This window comes from Miniopterus natalensis, chromosome 11 (assembly GCF_054644295.1).
Source record: "Miniopterus natalensis isolate mMinNat1 chromosome 11, mMinNat1.hap1, whole genome shotgun sequence".
NCBI lineage: Eukaryota > Metazoa > Chordata > Mammalia > Chiroptera > Miniopteridae > Miniopterus > Miniopterus natalensis.
In genome coordinates this window covers 72,792,761-72,813,727 of record NC_142091.1, presented here as the reverse complement: position 1 = coordinate 72,813,727, position 20,967 = coordinate 72,792,761, and the positions used below count along the sequence as shown (strand labels likewise).

At 53.2% G+C, this 20,967-nt stretch overlaps 1 protein-coding gene across 4 annotated transcripts in view; it reads left to right on the top strand.

Moving 5' to 3' along the window:
* Window positions 1–20,967, top strand: part of NRXN2 (neurexin 2) — a 96,382-nt gene that overhangs the window by 16,239 nt on the left and 59,176 nt on the right. The window contains exons 3-6 of one of the 4 annotated variants that reach the window (XM_087821960.1): window positions 713–742; window positions 2,958–3,026; window positions 7,318–7,619; window positions 15,143–15,166. In XM_087821960.1, the coding sequence (XP_087678086.1) occupies window positions 713–742; window positions 2,958–3,026; window positions 7,318–7,619; window positions 15,143–15,166 (425 nt within the window). Of the gene's footprint in view, window positions 1–551; window positions 743–2,954; window positions 3,027–7,317; window positions 7,620–15,142; window positions 15,167–20,967 lie in introns of those variants that run through there. The other 3 variants (XM_087821958.1, XM_087821959.1, XM_087821955.1) reach the window with 3 other exon arrangements.

Genomic DNA, 20,967 nt, shown 5'->3' with positions numbered 1-20,967 from the left:
TGCCCGCTGTCCTACAGAAGATGTGGGAGGCGCAGGGGTGGTGGTATTGGAGCCTTCCCAAAGCTCACTTTGGTGGGGGGTCCCTGTAGGCCCAGGCTCCTCCTGCCCCCTCTTACCTGCCAGGGTCCATAGGGGTTAGGGGTGGGGCGGGGGGGTTGGAGGCCCCCTGCCCGCTCAATCCCACGCTAACAGGACACTCTCTCTCTCTCCAGGTGGCTTTGATTTTTGTGTCGTGTTTTATTTTCTCCTCCATCTGAATCGTTTTTTCTCGTTGACCGTTTTTTTTTCTCTCCGTCTCCCGGAAGAAAAAAAAAAAGAAAAAAAGAAAAAGGAAAAAGCAGCCCCCAGCCTCATGCTTCGCCTCCTTTTCCTTTTTTTTTTCCGGCAAGAATGAAACACAGAAACCAACACCTCCCCCCGCAGTGATCCCGCCCCTCCTTCCCGGCCCCGCGCCCCCCTCTCGGCGCCCGCCCTCCCCCCTCTGTCTCGGCATCGGGCCCCTCCCCCAGCTTCCGGCTGGGGGCTCCCCCGATGTCTGTCACAAGTTAAAAAGGGCTTTTAAATTGTGGCAGCAGCAGCTTTTTTTCTCCCCTCTCTCTGGCTGATTTTGATGACTCGTGTTTTCTTTGTTTCTTTCCCCTTTTCTTTCTTTTTTCTTCTTCTCTTTTTTTGTTTTTCCTTTTTTTTTCTTTCTCTCCTTCCCCTTTCCAAGGTCCGGCTCACCTGACGTTAAACAGCGAAGGTATGGTTTGAAGTTCTGGTTTGCTTTGGATTGGACTGGATTGCCCCCAACCTGCGCCTGGATTTTCTGCTCTCCTTGTGCCCCTTCCCCTCCTCCATCTGCCCCACCTCCTTCCGACCCGCCCCACCCCCTTCCTCTGCCATGTCTTTGGTTTTTTGGGGTGCTGGGGTGGGGGTGGGGTTTGCCCACATCTGTGCTCTCCCCTCTCCTCACCTCCTGACACACTCCATACACCCTCATCTCACCTTGGTTTCTAACATCAAGAGATGTTTGAACTCCTGCCGTTGTCTCCAGTCACCTTTTGCGTTTTCCTGGTAGTGTATCTTGCTTTTTTTTTTTTTCTTTCTCATGGTGGTATTTTATTTCCTTCCACTCATTCTGCTCATTCTTTCTTCTCTATGAATCCAAATAAAAAGAGAAAAGCATGGGCTGGAGAAAGAGGGACTTTAGGCAGCCTCATTTCCCTCCTCCCGTTGCTGTGGGGTGCCCCCTGTACCCATGATGGAGTGAGCAAGAAAGTAAGGGGATGCTGGTGTGGGGTCCCCCCTTCCACAGCTGTACTGCTGCACACCTTCACCCTGTGTCTTTTGAACGTCTCTTGACTCTGTTTAACAGGTGAGGACATTTAGGCCCAGAGAGATGCAGTGACTTGCTGGTGATTACACAGACTTTAATTGGTGCTACTGTTGGGACTGCTCATATATTTTTAGCTTCTATCAAGTCCCTACCATTTCAGAAAGCCCTGGGTGTTCAGCTCCTGGAGACAGAGCCCAGGAGTCCTGACCGTCATCCCTGCCCTCTATGACCGCCCCAGGCCTCCTGGTCATTGACTCTCTTGAGCTTATGTATTTGGCCTTCTCCCTGTAGGCACTGCTCCCCTGCCCAGGGCAGTCCTCTGCTGGGGCTCATCTTCCATGGGGATGAGGCGGGGTCCTTAGCTTGTAGGCAAGAGAGGCCTACAGGACAAAGACTGGGCTTTGGGAGAGACTCAGATCTGGACTTTGGGATGGATTTAGGTCAGGGGAGGTAGGGGCTTGTGATTTTTGCAGGGATGTGAAATTATGGCAAGAAATGTGGGGAAAGAGGAAGGCCCACGTGGGGAGTCAGGACCTGGTAGGTTCACTTATATCCTTCTTGCCTGTCAATGCCTGGCTCTGGGAGTGCTGGCTGTGGCTCACCTTTGTCATAGATGAAGGGCAAAAGGCCCCTCCCCCTCTAAAGTTCCACAGTTCAGGTGTTACTCTAGCTTTGGCTCTGGGGATTTGGGACTAGGGTGGGAGGAAGGACCTGTGTAGGGACTTTTAAACTCTATTCTTGAGTTCCCCTCATCCTGAAGCCACCCCATGGGGCCTGGCAAAAGATGTGGGTGCCTGGGAGCCGGGGGCTGAGCACTCAAGTCACTGGCAGGGGTGGGTGGAAAGCTGAAGCTGACCAGGACCGGCATGGAAATACATGCCTGTAGGGGCCTTTGGAAAGGAGGCCTGGGGCTGACAAGCTGGTGGTCTAGAGCAAGGAGTCATCCCTGAGAAAGGGCTTCCCCAGCAATATGAGCTCTGGCTAGTCAGGACCTCCCTTGGTGTGCACAGCCCTCTGAAGGCACAGCGGAGGGACAATGTAGACACAGAAACCATGGCCCTGCCCCTGCGATGCCCCACAGTAACTGGCAAAGATGTGGACAAAGGTGACATTACGAGCACTCCCTGTAAATGAACCAGATATAGACAGGTTTGCCTCAGACGAGGGGTGTGGTGTGTGAATTGGGGAGTTTGGGTGCCTGAATTCTGACCCAGCTGAGAGGATGTGGGCAAAGATACAGCGTGGGGAGGAGAACGAGCGAGGAGCTGGATGCGGGAGCCCAGGGCCTCCAGGTCCCAAGGGCTGGTCTGTGTGCATGTTGTTGGGCAGAAGGGCTCCTGAACCAGCCCTGAGGCCTCTGCTCCTCTGCCTGGCTCCCCACTCCTGGGCAAAGGGCAAAAGTTGGTGGTGATGAGTCTGGTGGGGATTCTGGGGCCAGTGATCCTTGGTTTATCGATGGGCTCTTTCCTTAGAGTCTCCAAAGCAAGTGAGTCCCCAGAGCAGATCCCCTTAACCCAAACCTGTACCTCTAAGCAAGAGGGCCTCTGCCCTGGATAGAGCACTCCATCACCTCAAGGCTGGGGTGGGACTGGCTGGGTAGCCCCCTGTGCCTGACTCCCCAATTCTGCTTCTCCAGTAGGGTCCTTACTGTTCTCCGAGGGGGGGGCCGGGAGAGGAGGAGCCGGTGATGTGCACCAGCCGACAAAAGGTCAGTGACCCCACGGTTTCCAGAGAGCCCAGCCCTCTCCCCCTGCAGGCAAACTGCATTTCCCATGGGGGAGGTTAGTCAGCAAAGGGGTACCCTCTCTGAGGCCCACCCACTACTGGGCCCGCACCCCCAGGACCTGCCATGGAATGAAGGGCCACAAACTGCCGTGTCTTTCCCAAAGCTCAGCTGTTCTGGTGACCTCTGTCTAGAACACAGATATCTTTTTGTGGCAGTTGTTCAGACTCATTGCTAGAGAGTGTGTTTCTCTGATGGACCAGGCAGCAGGGTACCCCCCCCAAACACACTTAATCATCAAATTGTGGTTTGCAGACATGGTATTTATAACATATGTTTCACATGCTTCACTTAAGTGAACCTCCATCACCCTTTGTGGAAGGAAGGGCTCATTGCCCTGGGTTTACAGAAGAGAAAACACACTTGCCAAAGCACCCCCTCCCCCCCAGCCAGACCAGCACGGGGCCTTGAGCCTGTCTCAGGGCTGTAGGATTTAAGCACTGAGGTTGCCTCTCTTAAGAGATTCTCTTTCCTAAGAAGTTTGCAGGGCACTTTTGCAACCCCTCAAGGAACGCCAGTGGGTGCCAAGGGCTGGGGCTATCTAGTCCTGTCTGTACTCTTTTAGTACACGCTGTTCTGTCGGCCTGGATTGTCGCCATCCCGGCCCTCTTCCCCAGCTATTTGGTATCTCTTTCATCTGATTCTTGCAAAAGCAGCCAGGCCGTCCACACTGGAAGTTGCCCCTGAACTCCCAGGCAAACTCAGACAGTCTTTGGTGCTCCCCTGGTCTACACGTCCATTATTTCACTCATCTCACTGTATTGTAACTGTCACCTTACATGTATGCCTCCCTCACTAGACTGAGCTCCCTGAGGACAGCGCTGGGTCTTTTCATTTGTGTATCCCCAGTGCTTCACACAGCTCCTGGCATATGTGTAGGCGTGTGCTCAGTACCTTTATTTTAAATGGGAGAATGGTCTTTGTTCTCAAGGTGCTCATTGACATTCTAACAAGTATGTACAATAAAGCGTGGTACATGTAAAGTATATGAAAAGTGCAGACTTTGTCCAGAGGACTTAATTTATTCACTGATCTAGAGAGAGAGGAAGCACACACACACACATAAACTTACATACCAGCACAAGAACTGTTATTCTGTGGAACGGTTCACAGTTTAGGAAGTTGCGCCCATCTGTTCTCTTTCTAATGCCCACAGCAACCTGTGAGGTAGGTGGATGATTAGCTCCTTTGTCCAGAGGAGAAAGCTGTGTCTTAGAGATGTTGCCTCTTGGCCAAGGTCACAACGCTGGTGGAAGAGCCAGCATTAGTGCCCAGGTCTTTCTCACATCGCACTTCCTCTCAAGGGAGCAGTACAAGATGTTACCAGGCAGTAAGTGCCAAATGAGCAGAACAGACAGCTGTAGTGCTTGAGAGTAGGGAGGGGTGGAAGGGGGCTGGAGACCTTCCCAGAGGAGGGCTCTGGGCTGGGCCTGGAAAGGAGGCAGCTGCTCTGTCCCTCGCTATGCTCAGAAATGCAGTACCACAGCTGGTCTTTAGACACATTCAGCTTGACCGGGGACACTTGTGGGGCTCCCCACTCCCTGACCTGGGAGATAAACAAGTATCAGCCACTTGTCCCCCTTCCTGGGCCAGGGGCGGTTAGGAGCTGTGATTGTTGTTCAAGGCTGCTGGGAGTCTAAGTTTAGGGATGGATGGTCTGGGCTGCAAGGTGGGGGACAGCGCCCCCTGGTGCTTCAGGTCTTGCTCCTCCCAGATGTTGTTTGCACTGGGGCAGCCTCCACATCCTTACCCTGAGAGTCCGCCCTAAAATCCCTTGAGGTCCTGCTGCCCTCCTCCCTACTTAGGGTCTCTCTCTGTCCTCCGCACCATCCTCACGGTTTCTTGTTCACGCTTGCTCATCTTTTGTCTCTCTCCTCAAATTCTTCCAGGCTCCCTCTGGCTGCTCCAAGCCTCTTTCCATATCTGGGCCTTCCCGGGTCCCTGGGTGGCACTGGGAATTGGAGAACATGTAGACTCAGGCTGCAGAGTGGCTGGCTTTGCCACCTCTCCTAGGAGACCTGAGGCAGAGCCCGGAGGAGTCGAGGATTGGCCTTGTGTCTCCACTTTGCCTTGGCAGCCGGGGTCCAGCCCCAGGCCCGCCTCTCTCCTTTGTACTGACCTCTTTTGTTCTGTCCAATCACTTTTTCACGTGGTTGCCTTATTTTTTCCTTTTTTCTGTTTCACACTCCCTTCAGTGATACTTTCTTTGACTGCAGTGAAGGTGAGGGAGTGGGAGGTAAGTCCTGGCTTCAGGAAGGGACTAGTACATGTGGCAAACCCAAGGTGAAGAACATCCCTTTTCTGGTCCTTGAGCCCCTCAATCCCACCCCCCGCTAGTGCCCAGGCAGCAGACCTGGTTGCTATGGAAGCAGTAAAGTCCTGAGAAAGCTTTGGCTTCCATTCCCTAGAGGTCACTGTCCCCCTTTCCTTGCTGGCCCTCTTCCCATCACCCTTGCCCATCCCCTCCCAGTTTGCTCCTTGTCTTTATCCAGATTGCTTCACTCTCTCACCTCTTGCTCCCTCAGCACTCTGAGCCGTCACCATTTCCTTTCTGCCCCGGAGTCCATCTTTCTCTCTCCCTCCCTGGCCTCCCTCTGCACCTTCCCCTTCTTGTCTGGACTTGACTCCTCCCCTTTATTCTCTCTGATCTTCCCCACTGGAGCCCCAAGGTAGGCAGAGCGGGGTTTCGAATGTCCCCATGTTGCCTGTGTCCTCACCATCCTTGCTGCCCTGTGGCCTCAGGAAACTGGGCCTTGCCAGCTGCAGTAAGTGCGGTGCCAGGCTCTGGGGCAGCAGCTGGTGCTTTGGCATCCAGAGGCAATGAGGACAGAGTCTATGGGCAGGCTGCCCGGATGGAGAGAAGCGGGCTGTTGTGTACAGGGGAGGGACATCAGCATAAAATGCACCCAGAGAGCCCCTGATTCCTCATGTCCTGCTTGCTGCTGTGGCCCGGCCCAGCAGGTGCCTTACGAGGGCCATGTGTGCCCCCTCCCCGTCTCCTGCCCTGCCATTGTGCCTTGCTCCTGCAGGACCTGGGGGCCTGTACTAAGACTCCCCTCACTCCATAAAGGCTTTTTGCCGGCATTCTTGTTCCTGTGAGGTGGGCAGGACCAGCTGTTTGCTGGGAGGAGAAGTGAGTCACTGTCAGAATCCAGGTTCTCTGCTCTCCTCTGCTTCCATGTCCCCTTCTCTTTCCCTCCGTTTGAGCTCTGGCTCATGAAGCTATGGGGCTGGGACCCCAATTTTCCTCCACCAAGCCATTGACCTCTCACTTGTCACCCACTTATAGTACGCTAAATACCCCTAAGGCTCTCCCAGTCATTTTTGCTTCTGCTTAAAAAGTGCCAGTGGCAGGAGCCCTGTGCACACACATGCACACATGCATGCATGAGAGCCTTGCACTTTCACCCCTAGCCACCTGCCAGGCACGTGGGGTCTCACACCCATCCTTTGGGACCCCTTGGAGGCTCTCTACTAAGGGCCCATCTGTGCTGTCCTCTGAGGTTGGAGTAGGAAGCTGGGAGTGGGGGCTATAGCTGGCATGATAGCTACCCTGTAAGCCCTGCCCAGTGGCCTGCTGCTACCTGGTGCACATCCCTGTCACCTGCATTGCCTTTCCATGTGTCCTCCCCTTGCCTCCCCCAACACACCCTTTCTGCACTCTTCTCAGCTGCTCCCTGCTGCACAGCCTACTAGTTCCATCCCTAATGGTGAGGCCTAAAACTGTCCCTGGGCTGAGGATGGTCATCACCAAGAACAGGCAGGAGTGGGAGGTGGGCTGCACTCAGGAGACTGTGCCACCCCAGCCATAGGGGAGGCACTCCCAGGGAGAAGTCAGGTGGAGCCTCCTGAGTCTCTTTTGCATCCCTTGGTTAAGGGGAGTGGCTGATGGAAGGCTGGTGAGGGAGGAGACAGTGAGAAGTCTGCTTTGCCTGGCCTTGTTGGCAGCTTAATTGTCAGCTGTCAGTGTGAGAACCACTTAGCAGCCTCTTGCTTAGGAAATGGATATGTGGGAAGCTGACTTCTGACAGCAGAGATGGCAGGGTCCAGAGAGGAGGGTAGACAGGCCAGGGAGGGGAGAGGGCCTAAGCTTGCAGTTGGGGCCACGGGGCTCCCGCTCCCAGACCTGCACCTGGGTTGCTGGAGGGGAACAGGGAGGTCTGGCATACCCTACCCCACTCAGCCTTCTCCCCTTTCCCCACACCATGGTGTCCAGGCAAGGAGGAGTTTGTGGCGACCTTCAAAGGCAACGAGTTCTTCTGCTACGACCTGTCACACAACCCGATCCAGAGCAGCACGGACGAGATCACGCTGGCCTTCCGCACCCTGCAGCGCAACGGGCTGATGCTGCACACGGGCAAGTCTGCCGACTACGTCAACCTTTCCCTCAAGTCTGGGGCCGTCTGGCTGGTCATCAATCTGGGCTCTGGAGCCTTCGAGGCCCTTGTGGAACCTGTCAATGGCAAGTTCAACGACAACTCCTGGCACGACGTCCGGGTCACCCGAAACCTGCGCCAGGTAGGGAGAGCAAGAAGAAGGCCAGGGCCTGGCCATGTCTAGGGCAGAGTGGGAGTGTGGGTGGGAGGCATCTGGACAGAGCGCTGAAGTATGGTTGTGGAGGAGATCAAGGCTCGGGGCTGAGAGGTCCACGAGTGTGGCTGTAGTGGGCAGGCTTCAAGGACCAGGGAGCTGAGCTAGGGAGGTGGCTGAAGAGCTGCCCAGGGTAGGAGTTGGAGGGACAGGGTAGGGCTGGGCTCAGATTGGTGGCAGTTGCAGGGGTTTCAAGGGCTAAGAAATCAGGTGATCTGGCAGAAAGGTGATTTGGGAGATGGAAGGAGAGAGAGAGAGAGCCTGATGAGTGAGCCCTGGGGTACGATGAGGTAGGGAGACACTGGCCTGGTGGAGCAGCTGTGGTGTCCCAACACTAGGGCAGAAAGGCACAAATGAAAGCCTGAGGTTGTGTGGGGGCAGGATGTGCCTCAAGGGGACCATTCTAGGACAGAGGCAGGGATTGGGTCAGTGTGCGGTGGAGGTACAGCAGGTGAGTGAGGGAGAGCAGGGCGGAGGTGGCTTGGTCCTGCCTCTCCTCTGAGCAGCATACTTCCTTCTCTTTTCCCTTCCAGTCCCTCTAAAGGAGCCCATGCCCTCTAAGCAGTCTATGGTTGTCTTTCCATGGCTCCCAGGCCAGCCTGTGCAGGAGCTCAAAGGAGACTCTCGGGTCGGCTGCTACAGGCAGGACAGGGCTCTTCTTCACAGTGTCCCCTCAGCTCCTGCTCCCAGGCTCACCCCCTGGAGAGGTGCTGACGTTTCTGGGCACGTGCCACCATGCATCCTGCCTTCACTTCTTCATAGTGGCCTCTGCTTCTCATAAGGCCCAGGGTGGCTATGGCTGGTAGGGCCATCTCTCTGGCCAGGCTTCCCCTTGACAGCAGCTGCCATAGCTTGTTTCCAGCCCTGAGAAGCTCCTGCCTCAAACAGGGTCCAAGCCATACCCTTCTGTGCAAGCAGGAGAGGCCACCATGCATCCTGCCTCCACTTCTTGTCTCCCTTCCCTGCTCACCCAGAGGCCCAGGCTTTTGCTGGCCCTTCTCTCTTGGGCCCACTGCTTTTTTGTGTAGCTGATGGCAGGGAAGCTTTTCCAGCTCCACCTCCAGCACTAAGTGCAGCCAGGAGCAGGCGCATCTCTGTTGGTTTAGGGCCCTCCTCTTACTAGTTATCGGCTCTGTACTTTCTGGTTCTGGTTGTGTGGTGGCCAACCTTCCTGTCTCTCTTCATCATTGCCCTCCTCTTCCTCCTCCTGCCCTTCCTCCATTGAAAGGCTCGTCAGTGAGGGTCGGGATCCCAGCCGACCTCTCACTCTTCTTACCTATTCTTCAGCGCCATTGAGTGATCTCCCAGGGATCCTCTTCCTGTGGTTCCTTCCCTCGTCCACCCATTAGGACACCATGAGCACTCCTGCTGTCCTTCCCAGCCTGCTCTACCTCTTGCAGTTGGGTCCCTACCCAGGCACCTATTCTTAGTGCCCCTGTGCTCTATGGAGTGGCATGCTAGGTGGGGGCACTCCTCACAGTGCAATGCCCTCATCATGTCATATCATTCCTGGAGCGAGTCAGAGGTATGTCCTGTGTTGTCACCACTGTCTGAGTGAACCTGAGTGTGTCAGGTACATCTGTCGTACTTTTATGTGCCACACACATTTTACTGCATGTATGTGTTGGGGAGAGTTGCCTTTGGTGCTTTTCAATTGCTTTCCCTCTCCAGGACCGGTGCTGTCACCTGGCACTGCCTCTGGCAGGAAGACACTGTGAGCTCAGAATCCCTGTCTGTGCAACATTTGGCCAGAACAAATGTACTGTGTGTCCATATTGGGTACAGAGGGAAAAGGGCATGGTCCCTGCCCTCCCAGCCCTTTAGCTCTTGAGACAGGATGATCTGCTGAAAGTGAACTCAGCGAGACCATGCAAGTGCCAACAGTGTAGCAGAAACTTTAAATGTTCTAGGAACTAGAGAGACCTAGAGGAGGGAGCAGTTTGTGGCCGAGGGAGCAGGAAAAGCTACAGAGGGGACGAGGCCTGGGCTCAGCAGCACCAAGTGTGGACAGTGGCCCGTGGTAGCCTCTTCCTGGGGCTCACAGAGTCATGGGCCCAAGCTAGTAGCTGATAGAAACGACTCCCCTAGCCTGTTCCACTAGATGGGCCTCCAGGGCCAGAGAGGGTATCTACTTAAAGGCTTTGATCGAGAGCTCTTCTTAAAAAGGGTTTCTGGGGGTATTTTTTACTCTAATCCATGCCCATAAAGTGAGGTACAGCCCTATTTTGGTGACTGTGGCCATCATGGGGAAGGTCAGCCTCAGCATTCTCAATTCACTGGCTTTACCCAGGACCTCACCTGTGGTGAGTCATTCTCACCGGGCCCTTCCAATGTGTGTATCTTTCAGGGCTTCTAAGAATAAGTTATTGGGTCCTGTTATCCCTCGAGTGGTGGTTCTTGATCGAGGGTGGTGTGCCCCCTGCTTCCCAGGAGACATTTGGCAATGTCTGGAGACATTTTGGGTTGTCACAGCTTGGGAGAGGGTGCTACTGGCATCTAGTGGGTAGAGGCCAGGATGCTGCTAACATCCTATAGGACGCAGGACAGCCCACCAGCAAGGAATGATGTGGCCCAAAATGTCAGCAGGGCCGAGGTGGAGAAACACTGCCAAACAAGTTTATGTAGTGTACCGATGGTGTCCTTGGGTAGGAAGATCCTTTTGTAATCAGAGGGGGGATGTTGGGTTGGGAGTGGGTGGTTTTAAACCAGTGTCCTGTCTCCTCGGGTTTTGTGGGCAGCAGCAGGGACCGGAGGTAGTGTAAGAAATGACATCTGCCTCCCTTACAGGGTAGATGGCAGGGTCTGGGAACACCGGGTTCCACACTGTTTTCCCCAGGTGGTTAGGCCAGAGTAGGGAGGGCCTGCCCCAGAATAAGCACTGAGGGGGGTCTCCCTTCACCTTGCTTCTGGGTCGAGAGGCCATCTCCAAAGATGGGAAGGAGGCTGGATTTCCCCCCTTACCCTGGAACTAGATAATTATCCCTGAAATCATCAAGAGGCTCTTAGGACACAGCAGTTAGGGCTGGAGGAGGCCTGACTGAGATAGCACCTTGCTCTTGCCTTCTCCCTTAGAACCCTTAGAACCCTGCCTAAGGCCACTGTGACCGGAGGTGTCTCTTGGAGGATCTTTGCAGAAATGATTACCTTTGAGAATTTCCTGAGGTCTATTTTAATCCTGGTTGCACTCTCGTCCCATACCTAGTATGCCTCCCACCATGGGAGGTGAGTGCAAACCCATTTCAGCAGCCAGCACCAAATTCAAAAGACAAGCTGGCTACCAAGGTACCACACAGTGCTTCCTCCTGCCCAGCTCCCATGATGCTGCTTCTCAGTATGGAGGTTTCCAGGAGCTCCCCTGGCATCAGGGAGGCAGTCCCCCAAAATGGGGTCCTCCAGGCATTTGGGGCTCCCTCCCCTACCTTCCAGCCCCAGGCCATCTTCTCTGGCAGCTCACATGCCCTGGCCCTGCCTGGCCCTGTCGTAGGGTCTAAATGCGCTCCTCTATGTACCCCATCTGTGCTGGATCCCCAGCTACCCCTGTGTTCCCACAGTTTGCCCACTGACACCACCATTCACCCTCGTTTCTGCCTGGTGAAATCCTAGAGCTGGGATTTGAGTCAGGCAGGCAGGATTCCAATCTCAGCTCTACCACTAGTTCGAGAGGCTTGAGGCAAGTGACGTAACCTCTCTGCACTCAGCTCCTTATCAGCCAAGTGAGCCTTTGCTGACTGAGGTGATATTGGAAAGCACAGGCCTGGCACCTTGTGAGCCCTTTCTGTCTGCCATTATTGTTAGCAGCGGGGCTCTTCAGTCCTTCAGACCAGGCCTAAATGCCTCCTTCTTCCCAAAGCCTCCCTTGACTCTCCCACCCCACCAGTCTTTGTTCTTTGCTATGTTCTGCCTTCATCATCACATTCTGTCTGTGTGGTCAATATTTGTGTTCATTTCTTTTCTCTATTTGTAGGTGGTAAGCTCCTTGAGGGCTTAATTTCAGCAACTATTGAGTCTTTTCAGTTGTTTTTCTAGTGTTCTTATCTGGTTCATTTGGGCTCTTTCTTGAAGCCAGTTGGTGAGTTGTGGACACGAGGACCCAGCAGATATATTCCACATGAACATCCAACTATCTCTCATCCTCCGGAAGATACTCTCACTCCTGTTACAAAGCCAGGAAAAATCCCCTCCCATCCTGCTCTGAATTTCTAGAGGACCCTGTTCCTCTTTTACAGCCTCCCTCAGACTGCACGCTGCATCTCTCCTCTGCCAGCCTCGAGTTCAAGGGTCTCGTTTCTCTTTGTATCTCACTGATTTTCTAACAATCCTGTGAAGTGGGAGGTATTCCCATGTTACTAGTGAGGAAAATCCAGACTCAGCAGATTAAAGAACTTGCCCAAAGTGATCTAGTTAGGCCGTGGTAGAATTGGAAGTCTGACTCCATGGCCACTCCAATTCTCTGCCTCCCAGGGCGGGGGGGCCTGGTTGTTGTCATTGGTTCAAAATGCAAGGCGGCTGTAGTTTGTCTTGTAGTTCCACCATTCTTGGACGTTCTCAAATCTCGAAATCATCTGACTGTTCTGCTTGTCTCTTGGAGAGCAGGCCCCTCTTATCTCTGAGTGGAGTGGGCGCCTCTTTTCTTTGTCCTGAGCTTTTCTTGCTCCAGCTCTACAGAGATTGCCTTCACGCAGACCTTCATGATTTTTGTATGTAATCCCTCTCTTGGCTTTCTTGAAGGGCTGGGGCTACACTCAGAGTTCAAGGCAGAGATGGGGTATAGTTTTGTCCAAAGGCCCTTGAAATTAGCACTTGATGTAATGACTGACTTCTCCCCTCCATGACTTGATGCCCACCTCCCTCATCGAGCGCTGCCATTCTGGGGCCCCTGTGCTGTTTCTGTGGGTGGGGAACCCTTCACTATCCACCTATTAGTCTGAAATTCAGCTCTCCAGATGCCATCATTTGCAAAGGCACCGGTTGCCATGTCACAGGCACCAGGAATGGGTTCCAGTGGGAGCTCCACTCTGGTATTTGGCCATAATTGCCCTCTCTGGCATGATCCCCATGGACTGGGGCCTAGATCTCCAATCCCTAAGTCTAGAGGGATCCGCTATCACCTGCTCCAGCCTTTAGAGGAAGCCTGGATCTCTGGACACCTTAGTGGACAGTTTAGGCTTAGAACTCACATCTCTTCCTTCTTAATCTTGTTTCTGAATGTGCTCTTCTATTTGTTAAAATGGAAGTTGTCCATGAAAGTTGAAAACTGTTTTAATTTTAGTTCCCACACTAGTTCTAATTCAAAAAGAGTAGCAGTTGCATCCCTTTCTCCCTGGTACCTTTCCTCTGCCTTGTTTGATGAGTGTGGGGACATCAGGCAGCTTTTACCTTTTTGGTGCAATTGGTTTAGCTGCCCTGAAGCTAACTGTTCCTTGTTCTGACTAGTTGGCCTCTTCATTTCAGACAATCCCACTAAGTAATAGTTCAGTCCTTGAATCACCTGTTACCCCCTTGCTCCAGACCCCCCCCCCACAGTTAGACTCTTGTCCTACTGCTATGTAAACTGCTTCTGCACCACTAATAATTAATATTGGTTTTTCAGCACTTCTTCTAGCTGCTAAATATTGAATTCTGTTATTTTTAATTATGTGAGGCCCTTATTAATTGTGTTACTCAATTAGCCCTGTGCCCACTGGTTATAATAACTCGCTAACTAATGGATCTGTCCCTGGAATACCATCCCTTCTTACAATCACTCTCTCGGCTGTGCAGTTCAGTATTTAAAGGACACCAAGCTATAGTGTCCTCCACCTCTGATAGTCTGGGTGAAGCTGCCTCAGTCCCTTTGACATCTCCTCCCCAAAGACCAGGGTGATTTTGAAGGTGGTTACTGTCTTTGGCCAGGAGAAGAGAAAATGAACTTGGGGGTAGAAGAAGCTGGCTTGTAGCTTAGGGAAGAGTAAAGGATTTTAGAGGTAGGTGGTGTGAATGGGGGTGAATTTCTGGTGCTGGCTGTGGGAAGTGGAGTTCAGGGGTTTGTGGGTGTGTATGGAAGGAGGCTGGGCTGCCGGGAAAGCCTTACCAATCCCAGAGACTTGCAGGGGTGGTGGTGGTGGGTACTTAATTCTGGTAGGGGCAGCTGCACAGAGGAACATAGGAGAATGGGGGTGGGGTGATTGAAGAACCTGGGGAACTTTTTGGGAAATGTGGGCTCTGAAAAGTCAAGTTAGGCAGGAAGGAGGAGTCAGCTGTGGGTAGGAGAGGGGAAGGAGAGGGAGGAGAGTTTGGGATGATTAGATATGATTTGAGAGTGAGCCCTCTGCCAGCCTGTGGAGGGCAAGCTTTCCTTTAACTCATCCTGGTGACGGCTCAGTCTCTCCTCCTTTCTGAAGGAAGAGAAACAGACCAAAAAAAAAAAAAAAAAGGAGCTGCCCCTCCCCTATGGCTCCCTGGATCTATTTGCCTATCTTCCATCCCCAGGAAAAGCAGACACCCATATCCCTCCTAAGCTCCTTGGGAACCCCTTTCCTTTGTCCCCGAATGAAACTGCCTCTCATTCTCGCCACTCCTGTGATTCTCAAGGGGTGCTGGCCACTTGTCTCCCAGCCTGACAGCCAGCTGGCCCATCACCAAACAGTTAACCCATTATCTCAACATGGTCATTGGTCAGCCAGTTGGCCAGCACCAACTCACTCTTTAGCCAGTTCTCTGGAAAGCCATCTGGTTGACCAGTTAGCCAACAAACCCACCCGTCCATCACCTAAGTCAATAGCCCATCCCTTTCTCACACCCCTCGCTCCCCTCCCTTCCTTTCCCTCAACTTCCTAACCTCTCAGCTGATAGGATTTACTAATACTGCATAATTGGGTCTGCTTCTTAACCTCCCGCCTTCCCTCTTTCACCCTCTGTTGGAAAACCCCGTTGCCAACTCTGTGTGTGTTACTAACACGCTTATTACCCAGGGGACCAAGGGATGGGCAGGGACAGGTGGGGCAAGGTATGAGTGGAAGACTGAACTAACCTTTGTCTCATCTGCGGAATGTCGGCCATCTCTAAGTCTTTGCTTTCTTGGTCCAGTTCTTTTGTTGTTTTCTCTCTACTAACCAAGGTCTTTAACTGTTCCCCTTCTCTGCAGCAGGCTCTTCCTCGGGAGGGGAGGGGGGAGAGGCATCCAGAGGAGGGATGGGGGAGGGATTGATTGGGAGAAGAAGGGATTAATTTATGTGTGTGTTTTATTTCTCCTTCCCATCATAATTTAATTTTCTTTAAACAAAATACTCTAGCTGAACCTAATAAGGTGGGAGGGTCTGAACAAACAACCGAACATATATGGATATATATTTTTCCTCCTTCCTTGAGTTTCACAGTTGGTCATTTTATTTTTCTTTTCTTTCGTTCTGTTCTTTTGTTGTTGTCTTTGTTGTTTTTTATTTTTGACCCCCCCACCCCCATCTCCGGTGAAGCACGCAGGGATTGGACACGCTATGGTAAACAAACTGCATTATCTGGTAGATATCACTCTAATTGTCTTACCGTTTGGTTTGCCGTGGGTTTTTTTAACTGTTCGATTCTCCCTCTTCTGTTTCCTTTCCCCGTTTGGTTTCGGTTGTTTTGCTCTTCCTTTTTTGCGTCCTGGACAATCTTTAGATTTTTGCTTCTCCTTTAGTTTTCCTCTTTCCCTTTTCTTTCTTTTTTGGTCCAAACTCAAATCCAAAAGACAAATGGAAATCGAGGAATTTGGCCTGTCCCTGCCCTAACCCCTGACTCCTGATTCCGATTCCTGGCCAGAGGGGCCCCACGTTCATCGGCTCTGGTTAGACCAGCCCCGATGCCAGGCTGCTTATATCTATTGCTTTGTTTTGTTCATTTTCCCCTCTCCCTCGTTTTTTCTCTTTGATTTAGTTTTTTTCTTGGTCTCCTGAAAATCCATGGAAAACACCATCCCATGACATGCTCTGCTCTGCTCACCGTCAGCTCCTGGACAGGCCCCTTGATTTGGAGGAGGGGGCTGGGGTGAGCCCTCCAGTGGCAGCCAGCGGGGCAAGTTACCCAGAGGGGGGCAGAAATGGCCTTGGGAGATGCACAGCAGCCTGGGACCAGTCCAGATTGCTCCTTCAAATCACCAGTTCACACCAGTTTGGGGGCTGCCCCATGCTGGCTGCCAGGGAAGAGGTGACATCCCTGCCCTCACTTCCCAACCTTGAGGGTTCCTGGTTCCGTCTTCCCCCACATTTTGCATGGCACGAATGGTCTTCCCCCCCACCAGGGACAGCGTCCAGTTCCCCCACAGCTCTGCTGCTCTGACTAACACTGTGTTTCACACTGTCTTCCTTCCCCCCCATTTCTCCTCCCCTCTCTGTCCCCTGCCTGTCCAGCATGGCCTCTGACTGGGGTTGGTTTCCTTCCTGTTGAGGGGGTGAGAGGAGGACACCCAGCAGGGGTAAAGTTGGGGTGGTTGTCACCAAGCTCCTCTGTTTGGGTTGGGCTCCGTCCCCATGAGTGTTGGTGTGGGTGTCTGTGTAAATGCAGCTGGTGTATGTTGGTGTGTGGGTGCCAGTGTGTGTAAATGTTGGTGTGACATTTAGGGGTGTTAGTGGGAGACTGTACTTCGTGTTTGTGAGACTCTGCTAGTGACTGTACATGTGTCAGTGCTGGTGTGAGCTGGGGGCCATGTGACTGTGTGTGTGTTGAGCCTGGTGAGGGCTCTGTATGGAGGTGGTTGTGGGGGCAGGAGCAGGGAAGGAGCTGAGGCTGGCCCTTTGCTCCTCGCCTTGCCTTGGAGTGTGTGCCTGCAGGCCCTGCTGTGCGCCATCCCCTGGGATTCCCTTGTGCCTGCCGTGTCCTGGCTCTGCGGCAGCAGGCGGTTAGTCATCGCCTATTAATAATGCAGAGTGATTGAGCACCAGGCTGGGGACCCTGCAGATGGACGTGTCTGCTCCCACGGGGCTCGAGCTGCGTGGGGCAGCTGCCTGGCCTTCCCAGCCTCCCAGGTTCATGTGTCTGCCTGGCTGGCGAGGAGGGAAGCATGATAAGTAGGCTCCCAACCTGAGTGGCTCCACCACCTCCCCAAGAGGCTCTGCCTCTGAGGCCACCTGTGGCCTGTCCTGATGCTTCCTCAGGTGTATGTTCCCTGCACCCACAGACTTGGGGGTAACCCTGTCGTCTGCCCTGTCCCTGAGCTAGTGCCTGTGGCAATAGCCGTCGTAGCTCTCCTAAACCTAACATCTTATCTGGTCACGCCTTGTCGTCCCCGTGTTCAAATGGAACCTTTTGGTGTTCCCAACTACACCCCTCACAATCTCTGTTCTCCAGCTTCTGCTTCTAGCATTTAGCTGCTGCCCACTCCTCAGGCCTGGCCGTTAAGTACCTGCCAGGAATTTTCTTTACAGAGCTTCACTGTGACTTTGGGGACAGAAGGAGGCAAGATAAGCCCATGTAGTATACCCCAAGCACCTGGGGAATACCATCTGAGAATTAGGGGCCTGCAGACCTTCCTTCAAGTCTCAATTCAGTTAAAAATTGACAGTGTCTTGGGCTAAACCACAGTTCCCAAATAGGCTGATGATACACCTGCATCACCTATTTCCTGGGGCCAGTGTGAAGGTCAGAAAGGGTAATGGAAGCGGAAGCATCTGTACTCTGTAGAGGGAATTATAATTTTATTAAGCTTTATAAAATGCTAACTGGCTATCTTCATGTTTCCAGGGCAGGGATGTTTTATAAAGATGCAGTTCCCTTCCCATAGCAGACCCTGGAGAATACAATGTCGCTGGCCCCACTGGAGACCCTATTACCATCCCCTCTTAGGAATTAGTCCTAAAATAACTGCATGAAACCCCAGAATGCTGCAGGAATTGGACCTGGGGAGGAGGAGGAGAGACAGGGTGACTTGGGTAAGCTGGTTAAGAAGCAAAGAATCCTGTCTGGATTCCTCCCAGGCAAGGGATGCTGCTAAATTCTCCATCTCTGAAGTCCACGCTCTCCAGTGTGAACATCACTGTTGATGATTGGAGCTGGTTGCCTGGGGGTATCTGAGTAGCCTCATGAACCCAGAGAAATCTGTCCCAGGGATCAGCTCTTTCAGGCCAAGACTGGAGTCAGAGAACGGGGCACCAAAGAAGGTTCACCTGTTCTGATTCCCAGGCAATCCTCAGCCGGGCTCTGGCTGGTTTTGTATTTATTTTTGTTAACTTTTTTCTTGTTATTTAAACGTTTCTCCCTGGGGGAGAGGATGAACCAGTTGAGAGGTCTGGATTAGGTATGGTCAGGCCAATGGAAGTTTTTTTGTAAAAATAACAATAGTTCTTTGTACAAACACAGGGGGCTTTAGTTCCTCTAAATAGCTCTCAGCTTTTGAATATCATTTAAACTTGATGACTCTCTAGATTGCAGGCAGCAGGCAGAGATTATTCCCAGTTAACAGTCGGGGAAATTGAGACCCAGAGAAGCCTGGGGTCACGTGGCCAGTTATGGAAGATTTCAGTGCTTTTATTCAGTCATGTCATGTGAGCCTCACTGTCAGCCTGGGAGGAGGGGGAGTGATGGAGGCTGTTAAACCCCTTTTACAGAAGGGAGTCAGAGAGGGAAAATGGGATTGTTCTGGAAAATGGCAAAGGCTAAAGAACTCAGGGTTTCTTACCTGAAGTTTCTCTTCCCCAACGTTTTTAAATCCAGATGTGAGGATTTATTGTTGGGCTATAATTGCTGGCTGGGCCATCTTCCTGGGGCATCTTCCCAACCAGTTTCTCTCTTTAGTTTCTCCCCCACCCCAAACAGATGGCTAAACCTTGACATGGAGCAGGGCTGCATGCCTCCCTCAGACGTCCTTCCCTGTCTTTGTTTTCTAATCCCACCCCACTCAGTTCCAAGTTAACCACCTGTGGCTCGTGAAACCTTTGAGGATTTGGTGACACAGAAATGGTGTCTCACAGGAAAACAGAATGCCCATGGCGGCAGTTTTGCCCATAATGTCAAAACATTTCCTGAATCCCCAAAGCCCACCCAGTCCACCCACAAGTTCAAAACACTTGCCCTCACTTAGTCTAATTTTCCCCCAGATCAGCCCCCTTCCAGGGAGGATGGCGACTCTGTGATCACAGCAGGGAATGGAGAAGAGCTTTGGAGGATGCCAGAGGGTTCTCCACTCTTCCTCAGTCTTCCTTCCTGGGGTATGGTGGACAAGGAGTGCCCCGTGGGGATATTTGTAGCCAGGGCCTGGTTTCACATCCTACCAGCCTGCCTGAGTAGGGAGCCAGGGTGAGCAGAGGTGAGCTGAGGTCAGTGGGAAGGGCTGAGAGCCCACTCAGGTGGTAGGCTGCCCCTTGTAGCACCTCCAGCCACCCTCCTGGCTCCTGGGGAGTGGAGTGGGGCTCGGTGGCTGGGCGCTGGGCTCCTGCATCCTCTGTTCTCCCCACTCTCCTTCCTGCCTGGGTGTGGGTCTTCTGGGGCAGAGCTGTGTCTGCTTCCTCCTGGCCTACTCAGTCCCCACTCAGGCCTGGCCTGTCTGTGTGGAGTGGACTGGTCTGGGTTGGGTACAGAGTCTCTGCTGTGTCTTGGGGCCCTGACCGTGGTCCTGATGATGAAAAGGACAATGAAATGAGCTCATCAAGACTCCCACACGGCCTCAGTGGGATGTGGTGTGTGAGCAGGTGTGTCTGGGGTCCGTGATCAGTGGTGAGTGGGTGGTGGGAATGAGCGTCTGGGTCACCCTCTGGTGGGGAAGGTCTGAGTCTCATGTTCCCTTTCTTTCTCAACCCATAGATATCTGTCCTAATGGGGGCCCTCTCCCCTCCTCCGCCGGAAGGAAGCTTCTCCTTCCTGTACCCCCACAGCTCTTTTGCCTCCATCTCTGCTTTTCCCTGTCTCCCCCGGCCCGATGCCTTCTCATGGTGGCTGTGTTCTCTCGCCTCTCCCGCTGGGCCCGGCCCTCTAACCTGCATGTGCCCTCAATGCAGTGGCTGTTCTGTGTTGCATGGCGCCCCCTGCCCTCCTCCCCGCCGGCCCTACCCCTTCCAGAAGCTGCGCGGGGGGGTTGGGGGGCAGGGGCATCATGAACCCCCAGGGTGGAGGGGGACGGGGAATTACTCCCCTGTTTCCTGCTTTTACTAACGAACCCGCCATTTTTGTGTCTGGACTTTGATTTGTCTGAGGGAACAGTTGGGTTTACTAATCTGTCATCTCCCTCCTTGCCCTCCCCAGAGACCTTCCTCCATTCCCCTGCCCTTGGCTTCCTTTCCACCAGTGCCCATCCCCCATGTTCTCTACTTCCCCCGCCCCAGGCTGAGCCCCCTTCCTTTGTGCACCTCCTGATGCTCCCCACCTCCTGTTATCCTCTCCTCCAACCCCTGGGCCAGGGCTGCTCCAAAAAAGTAATTGTGAATTTGGGGGTCATTTAGGGGAATGATTAAGGCAACCCTATTCTATCAGAGGACACCACATGGCAACAATTTGCATGAAGCTGTGGGGACGAGGTCAGATTTGCACCCAGTCTGGAGGGGAGTTGAGGAGGTGCCCCCCCCCCGCCCTCAGTCAGTTCCTTCTGACTCTGAGAGGGCAAAGGCAGATGAGCTGGCCCAATGGGCTGGCCAAAGAAGGCCCATAGCATGAAGAAGATGCCAGCAGCTGGTGCCCTGGCTTCTGGGGCTGGGGGGGGCAGGACAGTTGAGTGGCTTGGGTGGGTTGGAAGGCCAGGTGTACTGCTGGAGGCCAGAGGAGCCTCTTCCTGGGGAGCTTTGGGTCTGGGAGGGCCCTGCTTCCCCCTGCACAGGAGCAGGGGTGCCTGGTTAGAGCAGTCTCAGAGGACTGAGGCTCTGCCCACCAAAGGCCCTGAGGCATAGGATTTATAGATGGGACTTAGGCAGTGAGGTCCAAGTGTGGCCCTGAGTTATGAGGTGACTTGATATTTGCCTTTAATGACTATGATGTGTACCTTGACCGTGCTGGGATTAGTGGGGTTACAGGAACAAGTCAGGCGAGGCACCTGTCCTTCAGGAGCTGACTGTCTATTTGGGGTGACCAGATGTAGCCTCAGGAACTAATTAGTGGCCCAATTCAGAAGTGGAGGTGGAGGGCAGGATGGAATGGAGTTTGTTCCAGGGAGACCCCTTTGCGTGCCACCCCTCCCTGTCTTATCCCACCCCTTCAGCCCAGTCCCCTTCCTCCGGCCCTCTCCTGCCCTATCTAATCTTGTCTGCATGTTTTTGTGACTAATACTTTGACCCTTCCCTTTTTTACCCAGACCCCACTTCCCAGCCTCAGGTGTGGTGGAGGGAAGAAGAAATAAACTGTA